Source organism: Alligator sinensis, unplaced genomic scaffold (genome assembly GCF_000455745.1).
Source record: "Alligator sinensis unplaced genomic scaffold, ASM45574v1 scaffold373_1, whole genome shotgun sequence".
Classification (NCBI taxonomy): Eukaryota; Metazoa; Chordata; order Crocodylia; family Alligatoridae; genus Alligator; species Alligator sinensis.
In genome coordinates, this window is record NW_005841990.1 from 1,062,565 (window position 1) to 1,072,489 (window position 9,925).

At 43.4% G+C, this 9,925-nt stretch overlaps 2 protein-coding genes across 5 annotated transcripts in view; one reads left to right on the forward strand and one right to left on the reverse strand.

The window, feature by feature from the left end:
- USP16 (ubiquitin specific peptidase 16) overlaps window positions 1–8,996 on the reverse strand; it is a 26,917-nt gene extending 17,921 nt beyond the window's left edge. Inside the window, exons 1-5 of one of the 2 annotated variants that reach the window (XM_025201334.1) lie at window positions 8,844–8,978; window positions 8,601–8,762; window positions 6,069–6,167; window positions 3,221–3,399; window positions 2,503–2,606 (exon numbers count right to left, since the gene is read on the reverse strand). In XM_025201334.1, the coding sequence (XP_025057119.1) occupies window positions 2,503–2,606; window positions 3,221–3,399; window positions 6,069–6,129 (344 nt within the window). In that variant the 5' untranslated portion in view covers window positions 6,130–6,167; window positions 8,601–8,762; window positions 8,844–8,978. Of the gene's footprint in view, window positions 1–2,502; window positions 2,607–3,220; window positions 3,400–6,068; window positions 6,168–8,600; window positions 8,763–8,843 lie in introns of both variants that reach the window. The other variant, XM_006021384.3, reaches the window with a different exon arrangement.
- RWDD2B (RWD domain containing 2B) overlaps window positions 8,859–9,925 on the forward strand; it is a 5,825-nt gene continuing 4,758 nt past the window's right edge. For 2 of the 3 annotated variants that reach the window (XM_006021379.3, XM_025201336.1), the window contains exon 1: window positions 9,106–9,241. The gene's annotated coding sequence lies outside the window, so the exon portion shown is untranslated. Of the gene's footprint in view, window positions 8,989–9,105; window positions 9,242–9,925 lie in introns of those variants that run through there. The other variant, XM_006021380.2, reaches the window with a different exon arrangement.

Genomic DNA, 9,925 nt, shown 5'->3' on the forward strand with positions numbered 1-9,925 from the left:
GAGCAGTACAGCACTGCCCTGCCATCTGTTACAACACTAACATAATCGACACACTGTGCTAATATATATAACAGAACAGAACTGCTCTAACATAGTGAAACCTATCAAGCAGATTTTAGAGTGTTAGGCACAAATGCATTTAGCAGATTTTTAGGATGACTAGAAATTACAGAGTGACTCCCAATTTTTGAGTGCAGAGGACATTTATAACAAAATTCTATTCCTAAATACTAAGAGTCTCAGTATTAAAATATGGCATGAATATTTCATTAGACCAATCTGGGGACCTAGCTTTTACTAGTCATTTTGGGAACCGGGGTTTTTTTTTTTGTTTTGTTACAGGTTTATCACCGCTGTTTTAAAGGACAGTACATGGCAAGTACATCAATAGGCAATTTTCCCTAACAGAGCAACCTCTTAAATAGTCTACTACTGTATCTTCTCATAGACAACACACTTATCACCAAGGCCACCTGGTATAAATTAGAAGATATGAGGAAATACAGTAAACAGCAAGCTCTGCCAGTGATGCTCAAAGGACCCACTGGCAGGATCTCGCCTACATAACCAAGTCGTCTGGCTTCTAGGACTCCTTGGGAGCTGCCACTGCTCCCTCACATCAAAATTTTGGATACATGGGGAACCTGAAAGATATGGCACTGTATGCCATAGGTTCACCGCACAGAGTTGGTCCGTGGGTCCCATCTGGTATGCGGGGCCGACAGGAAACTGAGGAGCAGCTCAGCTCCTACAACAAAAGTTCTGTTTTGAAAGGCAGCATGAAGCAAAAAAAGGTGTGTATTATACATGGGGGTGTGTTGTATGCAAGCAAATACAGTACCTGTATTTAAGAAAAATCTGATGGAAGCTGGAGATTGTGGAGAAAAGACTAAAGTTTTTTTTAAGTCTAGTGGCATGGTCATGACATGCTAACAGTACTCAAAGGAGTGCTGTGCTGTGCTGTCCTGCTGCCTTTCACTCCCCAAACCAAAAGTCAGTCATGCATTTATATCTAGTTTGACTAGGGTGCTCTTCAGTTAGTCCATAACTCTGAGAAGCTAAAACCAAAGCCTCTAGAATCTATAGCGAGATACCTTAACTACACCACTCCTATGCCCCTAGATCAAAGGTCTGGTTGGTTTAGTTTTAATACAGATATATATGTATGTGTGAGTGTGTAATTATCTCTCATACATATTTATAATTTGTATATTTAAATTATAAATATACATGATTAAAAATGTTAGCGTCTCATTTGTATACTGAACAGAACACTAGCCTGGAAGAGGGCAGTTTTGGCTTTTAATTTTACAATATGTCACCTTATGGTGAATGTGAAACTCACAAATTATAGTCCATTATATTATAAATAATATAATAAAAAGTTTACAATCAGAATTAGACCAGCAAATCTTGGAGAACAAACTGTATTTGTGAAAATTTTAATTCATAGGTTTGAATGAGTAAAGAAGTTACTTTGTCTCTTAGGTGAATGTGAAAGTCACAAAGGCAACCTAAATGTCAATCAAATATTGTATATACACATAAGCACGCAAGAGAAAATTGTATGTATGAGCCTTTCTGTCTTACAGCAGGATTTCTCAAAACTGTCTTTATAGAGAGTGAAAAGCCTGTTACAATACACATCTTTATGCTTGTTGTACCACTACCGTCTCCCAGTTTACAAAATAATGTTCTTAGGTCTTACACTACATATGCTAAAAATACTTTACAGTAGTGTGTGGTTTTGAACACATTTTCAACTTTGGGTAAAGCAGAATTATGTATTATCCTTAAAATGGCTTAATGATTTTTGTACCCAAGAGATTTATCTTCATTATGTTCCTTAGTTAGCTTCAGTGCTGTAGCCGGGGGGAGGGGGGGCAGCGGCGGTTAGTGGGGTGACCACCCCAGGAGCCAAAGCAAAGGGGCAGGCAGGGTGGGGAGGGAGCCGCAAGTGGCTCGCTTGGGGGGTAGGGGGGGGAGTATGCACATGCGAGGACAGGGGAGGGTAGCTCCAGCTGCTGCATGCAGTCTGGGGCAAGCATGCAGGGGTGTGCGTCTCCCAGAACCATGTACACGGTGAGGGCCGGCTCTGTCCTGGGTGCCAAACTCCCTTGCCATGGCACTGGTTAGCTTAAAATGTAAGTGTGTATTACTATATTTTGAAACATCTTCTGCTTTGAAGGCCAGCCTTAAGACTGCAGAGTACGAAATTTTACAGATCAATACCTAAATTTAGACTAATGTTTTATAAACTTACTAACTAAACATTTAATTGCTGGACAATTGAATTCTTATTACTGGAAATTATATAGGTCTCTTTACTGCATAAGAGAATGTATTAATAATACATTTAAGCAACTTTAATTATAAATTAAAAAATTCTGTGCAAAATATGTACTGAAGATTTCCACATATTATGTTTATAAGGAAAGCAAATTACAACTCTTTTTTTATTCCCTTCAGTTATGACTTGTAACTGTTGCCTGACAAACTCACCACACACTCCAGTTGTCCAAACTGAGAACCAAACAATGGGGGTCTGATCTTGGCGTTGTGTGATGCTTTAAAGCATGCTGTTCTTGAGAATTTCTGCCACAACCCTATAACGTCGATAACCAGAAGTGTCACAAAACCCAACTGACTACTGAGTGAGAAAAAATAAATTCAGACAATAAAACAGAACTGTAAAATAAAGACCTAAATAATTAGTTAGACTAATTAGAGCACTGGTATGAATAGATAGATTTCTCTCTCTGAAATTTATTTCCATAAGGAAAAGTTATTAACTGGATAATAACAACAGTAAAGAATAACTGTCAAGTAGTTGGGGATCTGGACACCTAACAATGTGCCATTGCAAATCCCAGTTTAAAGTCCTAAAAAAATTGGGAAGAGTTATTAGACATGTATATTCCAAATTTAATGACTTGGTGTTGTTTTAATAGTTTCTAGTACAACTTAGATCTGGCCTTTCAAAAACTGCAAGTCATCAAGATGGTGTTGGAGCCTTAAGTCTGCTAAATGCCTTTGTGCCAAGCTTCTGGATACTTTATTAGCAACTCTGAGCAGACATTTTTTTTACCAGACAACTACATCAACTTGTTTGTACTACACCACCTTTGGAGTTAAAAATAAGTGAAAATTACAGGATTAGTTAAGCAAAATAGCTATTAACTACTTTAACAAATGCTGAAGAGTATAAAAGAAAAGATACCCTATGGCCACATTTTAGACATAGCCATATTGAAGGACTTTCATCAGTTTCCTCCTGAGATTTATCCTGTGCTTTATTGTCTGTCCTGCAGTCCTCACAAACGTTCCACTCCACATTCAGCAGTGCCTTTTTCAGAAGGCCATGTTCTACCCCCTTGCGAATGTGCTTGCACACAGGTTCTACAAAAACAAAAATACACAGGAAAAATGAGCAACAGTCATGTTTTTTTTACCAAGCACAAAAGACAGATGCTGACATCTAGACTCGGAGAAAAAAAATGCAAAATGACCATGACAAATCTTTCTCTGATTAAATGAGAGATTGGTAGGATACACTAAGAAACTTAGAGCTATGGCAAAGATCATACATGTCCCTTTGATCAAAGAGGGCATCCTACCTTTGGGACTAGAGTACATAGTCTGGAGCTATAGTTCGACCCTAAAATAATGGCACAATCAAAAAAAATACATTACTGAATAAGAACCTCTCTAACATAGGTTGGGCCAGAGATGACAATTTCTTTCAGTACAGACCTAGCTACCATAACCTATGCCTTTAACTCTCTCAAACTAGATGACTACACTATGTTTTACTAGGAGCTACACCTTAAATCCAATTAAACAAAAACTGAAACTAACGTAAGACACTGCAGCCCTGTTTGGGGCTCCTCTAACACCTCTTGGCTCCATGATCTGAACTGTTTGCTTGTAAGAACCTAAATAGTTTAAGGATTTGTATTTTCAGCTATCAATCCCAAAAGGCTTGAGAAATCACCAAAATGTAATTGCCACAGCAGAAGCCAAATCCATTAAAGCTGTTCATCTTCCAGTCTGAAAGAAAGGAAGTTTCCAGAAGGGAATTTTCATGAGAGGTTACTGACTTCATAATGCACTCCTCCCATTACCCAATGTCTGGAAAAAAAACAAATCTCCACCCCCAACACTGAATCAGACAGCCTTCATGCCATGCTTAGAGGTTAACAAGTTACCCAGCCTTTGATGAGAAAGAAGGCTGTCACAACTTCTGGTATTACTGGTTAACACAAAAGGGTACTCTTTGGTTTTGATATTTCTTATTTCTGATGGGCTACATGAGTTCAATCAGCAGAACGTATGGGTTTTATCCTGTGTGACTGTATCCTTTCTTCATGTACACAACTTATAGCCATTAGCTTATTGCTTTGCCTGTTAACCAGTAAACAAAAGCAATCAATTTAAGTTTTCCAAATATTTTTTTGCAGCTGGCAAATGCCTTCATTTTCCTGGATGAGATGAAACATTTGATGGAAGCACCGTTTATTTGGGGGGGGGGGGGGAAGGAATGTACAGAGCAAAGTAACTAAAAACATGCAAATCTTCATAGCTCCTCCTTTTAATGAACTTTTCAGGTCACTTTGTAACTGGAAGGACACAAGTACCTACAGCATTCAGTTTTCTAGTGCCCATCCTCAAATACTTGTTTTTCCCCTGTCCTTATACAATGAACTAGCCCATCAAGAATGAGGGTGGGGGGAGCAGGCCTGGATTGCAGGTGGTCCATAGCTTTGGACTGTAAACTTTTTGTAGCATGGACTCACACTTACTAAATGTTTGTACAGTGCCTATCGCAATAGAGCTTTGACTCCCAGCTTTGTATTATGGTAACATCCTGAAACCCATGTTAATTAGGAAGATAAAGTTATATATTTGCATACTATAAATATTAGCAAATTTTAAAAGTGGGAGTTCAATCTACAATTCCAAACTAAATTATGATTTTTATAGTTCTTGTACATACACTGCAACTACATTTTTGAAGTTACGACAACTTGTAGTCATGTTTTCTGTAAGCCGGTTTCAATTACAGGTTATCAGATAGGCTACCTCAGCTTGTAGGAGTGTTTTAGGGAACAGTTTTAAGGAGTACTTAAGTTAAAAAAACGAAAAACCGTGGTGAGGCTGGATGAGGCAAGGGATGGATTTTTGACCAAATGCCCTAAAAGCACCATGGTGGCTTACATCTGGTATGGGAAACAAGGGAGTGGGAAAGCAGAGGCAAAAAAGGTAGATGAAGCTAGACAAAATTAGCTGCTGCTACTGGCAAATAAAAGAGATCCTCAAAAATGCAATAACATTTTTTGTATTTCAATCAATCATATCCTTCTGCTACTGAAACAAAAATAACTTTCCAAAAGCATTAAAAACAGCATCAAGAATGTATCAAGTTACTTGTCATTAGTAAACACTGAACCCAACTCTACAAGATGTCTGCTCAGCCAGCAACCTCATGAAATTTGATGGGATCACATGCAAATAAGTAAAGAACTATTTGTGGAAGAAATAGTTCTTAGAACTGGATTTGCCAGGTACTAAATATTAATTCTTTAATACTTTTATTCTACTTTATTTCTTAGCAAGTTTAAAATAAGAGCCATGAAGGATTTGTTTCAGTTGTGTACACATTCTCTGTAATCAAATCTTCAAAGCTGCATAAATAACTATTGTAAATGCCTAATGCAGTGGTTCTCAACCTTTTTAGACTTGATACACCCGTTGGAAATGCTAGCTCCAAGTGTTCACTTATTTTTGACTCCAGAAAAAGAGACATTCTTGTTGCAAGGAACTCAGAAATGTCACACAAGACAGACTGTTTCTAACACTATGGATTCCTATTTGAAATCTCTGGGTTTATCTTGTGAAACATGTTTATACACCTAATATTACTAACATTGTGTGGCACCCTGGTTGAGAACCCCTGGCCTAACAATTATTAATGGGTTTTCAATTCTACACAGTTCAAAGTTAAATTAAACATTTCCTCCTACAGGGCTATTGAGTTTTTTGAAGATGTTTGTATTTATGAAATATACCCTGAATATCCAGAGTCTCATCTGTCTGCGCTGTTTTGCCTTTCGTTCGTTTCTTTCCCATGTTAATGTTTGGCAGTTTTTCTTACGCAGAAAAGTGACCTATAGAAGAAATATAAATATTAAGTTAGCAGATTTTATTTATAGGTGGTTCTACGTAAAACAGCAGCAATAAGACCAAAAACCACATCCCAAATGAATGAATCTGTTGTTTGAAATAAATTTGTTTTCTTGAAACAGTTATATTGAAGATCAGAGTTCAAAAGATTGTATAGCATTCTCCTAACTACACAGTTGGTCCAACAGAAGTATCATCAAAATAAGTCTTTGCTTCTCACATTTCCTAGACCATTACACCTTGAACACTCCAATCCTACTATAATACATAAAAGCCACAAGTTTCCTCTAACGTACATTGAAATGTGGCTTTTCCAAGTGATCTAAGCCCTGAAATCAGTGAGATTATACAGCAGGGGCAACCCCTGGCATGCATGCCGAGCATGGCACATGAAGCCAGTTTCCTTGGCAAGCGTTGAGGCCAGGGTGGGAAGGCAGCAGCTGTTTGCAGCTTCCCGGCTGCAGCCGGCCCTGGCTCTGGGTAGCTTTTGCCAGCTGGGAGCCTGGGCTGCTCCCAGCAGCCGGCTGGGAGGATGGAAGCCCTGCTGCAAGCAACCTGGGCTCTGTGGCTATCAGCAGCTACCCAGAACCTGGGCCGGCTGCAGCTGGGAAGCTGCAAACAGCTGCTGTCTCCTAGCCCCAAACCTGGCCCTAGGCTCTGCAGAGGCAGCAGGTGCCAATGCTGCCCTTGCCATGACTTCTGCAGAGCAGCATGTGGAACCCAGTGTGGCAGGGCACAGCAGGGTGCACAGCAAGCTGCCTGCCACTCTGAGCTCCCTGCTGCTCTGGCCACACTTCCCCTGCAGGCAGGGGCAGCAGCAAGGTAGGCATTGTGGGTTTTTTTGGCACTCCAGCCAAAAAATGTTGCCTACCCATTAGACAGGGATGTTGCAGCTTTTAAGAGGGGTTAAACTCAGTCAAATTCCCCTACATTTTTTTGGGATATACGCTTAAGGAACGTTTTAGAGTGTGATAAGCATGCTATGGGCTCCATCCCAATTAAATCTTCAAACGACTTATTTTCTTGTCAGCTTAGATCAAATGTAGATCTTTGTTTTTGTTTCAGTGAAAACATCTTTTACTTCTGAGGCCATGTTCAGCAACGCAAGGTAAAATATTCTTATCTACTGCTACCAGGTGACAACATACTGAATGCTCAGATTTCTGTCCACTACACGAAGCTTTCTGTTCTAGGAAGTTTTTGCCTTCTTTGCTTCAAGGTGCACCCAACAACCAACACAACTGGGATCTGTTCCTTACATATACTCCAAAACTAACAGATTTTTTTTATTAATATATTTCATGTTCAAGGTCAAATCAGCCAAATCAGTTCCAGATCATATTGACTAACCAGAACTCAGTCGTTCTAAAAAATCACGTCGATTGAGCCAGAACTCAATTGTTCTAAATACTATGTAAGGCGCTACAACTGGCGAGCATCCTCCATACCAACAGAGAGCATCTGAATTCCCAGACGTAAGTGTCTAGAATGAAAGCTGCTTGCCTGTAGTATCTGAGGGCATCTGAATCCCATGACCTCTGGGCTTGGGCCTGCAGGTAGGATGCCTGCCAATGGATTTGGGAGTATCTCAAGTCCCAGGGTGAGAGCCTGGGGTGGAGGACACTCTCCAAAACTAGTAAGCTTGATTTTTCTTTTGGAAATTTTTTAATGTTCCAGGTCAAATTGACCAGATCAGTTCCTAATCCTTTTGACTGAGCAAAGGATTCGGACTGTTCAAACACCACATGTGGTGCTGCAACCGGTGAGTACCCTCCACCTCAGACTTTTCAGCCTGGGCCTTCAAATACTTCCCAATCCATCAGCAGGCATACTATGTGCAGGCCCAAACCTGGAGGCTTGGAATTTGGATGCCCCCGATCTTGCTTGCCCTCAGACAATCAGATAACAACTGCAGGAGCAAGCTAGACCCTCAAGAAGCACCCAACCGTAGGCATTCCAATGGAGCCTTAGGCAAACAGCAGGTCTGCAAACCCATACCGAGCTGTGACTGAAGGCAGACAAGTGGTGCTCCGGGCTGACTCCTGACAGGCATTTTTTCAGCCCCTTTTATTTTTAGGTAAAAGAAGTCCCAGGGGGCACCCTCCTTTCAGGCCACGCTGGCTCAGGGAATGACTGCCAAGTAAACGGAGCTGCTGCCCTGAAACACTAACCAGGCCTTCAGAGCAGTGTCTACAGATTGCTCAGACTCAAGAAGGCAGGGGTCTCTGCAATCAACTCCCCCTGCAAGGCCAGGACTGCAAGGGCCCACCTTACTGGCCCAGTAGCCCCCTCCCAGCTCTGCCTGGCCCAGAGGCAGGCAGGGAGACATCATGCCCATGCCGCCCACGTGCAGGAAAGAACGCCGCGCCTTCCCTCTCACACGAACAGCTCTCCCTCACCACTCGAGCGCAACCTACCTTGCTCAGCGGAACAGGCCACCCGCCAGCTCAGCGCCACCTGCACCCGCCTCTCCCCACGATGACCGACAACCACTAGAACCAATAGGAGGGCCGCAGAGCGTTCCATTCCCTCCCCACCCCGCTGGCCGGAACCGGAGACGGAGGCAAGGTATCTCGCTCCTGCGCGCGAAAGGAGAAAAATCACTCGTCCGGGGCGGTCACAGCGAGCAGGGCCGAGACCGCGGCACCGAGGACCCTTACCTGTCAGTATCGTGAACCGATTTATTTTACGACACATCCTTCCAAGTTCGGCGCAGCATTCCGGCTTTTCCGCTCGGCCGCGACGGAGCTGTGGGCACGGCTACGCCGGCACCGGAAGGATCGTTCCTTGAGAGCGCAGCTTCCGGTGCGTTGCATGCCGGGAATCGGGCGGAAAGGTGACGTCAGGCGTCTGGGGGAATAGGAAGCGCGTCTGCCCGCCGACACGGACGCATACGCTTCTGCTTCCTTTTCCAGCGCTCGTTCAGAAACTTGGCTGACTCAGTTCTCGGCGCATGCTCACTTCGAACTGGGGGGAGGAGGAGGAGGAGGAGCAGGAGCAGGAGCAGGAGCAGGAGCAGGAGCCGCGCATGCGCAGTTCGAGGAAGGCGAGACGTAGTGTGCGTACGCAGTATGAGTAGGGGTAGAGGGAACGGGTACGGCACATGCGCAGTATCAGCGGGGATGGAAACGCTGTAGGGCCGGGCAGGTTCGATCTGGACTTTGCAGTCTGCCAGCCCCCCGCCCCCCAGCCGCAGAACGTTGGGCTCTGGGAGTTCGAATCCGTTGGGCGGCGCCACGTTCCGCGCTCCCCCCGCCCCCTCCCCTTCCCGCGCGTAGCGGGCTCCTCCTGGTGGTGACGCGAGGCACGGGGAAGCAGTTAGGGGGTGACGTCACCCCTCCTCTCCCCCGTCCCTGGTGGATGGCTGCAGTGGTCTGTGCTGGGGTGGGGGGGGACACAGGCTAGCCTCATTTTAGCAGAGAGCGGTGCTTAGCTGCCTTGGTCCGGTGTTGCCAGCTGTACATTAATTATCATACTTGTGCAATAATTTCATTCCATGTATGATCACTAATAAATAAGTGTTCAAAAAGTACAATAATTTATGAGGCAGCTAATTGGAGCAAGGTATGCAAAACCGGCCGGAACCGGTCAGAGGGAGACAACAGAGGTGACATCAGGAAAAAATTCTTTACAGTGAGGGTTGCCAAAATATGGAATACGCTTCCAAGGGAGGTGGTGCTGTCCCCTTCCTTGGAGGTATTTAAGAGGAGATTGGAGAAACACCTGACCCCAGCACTCTTTC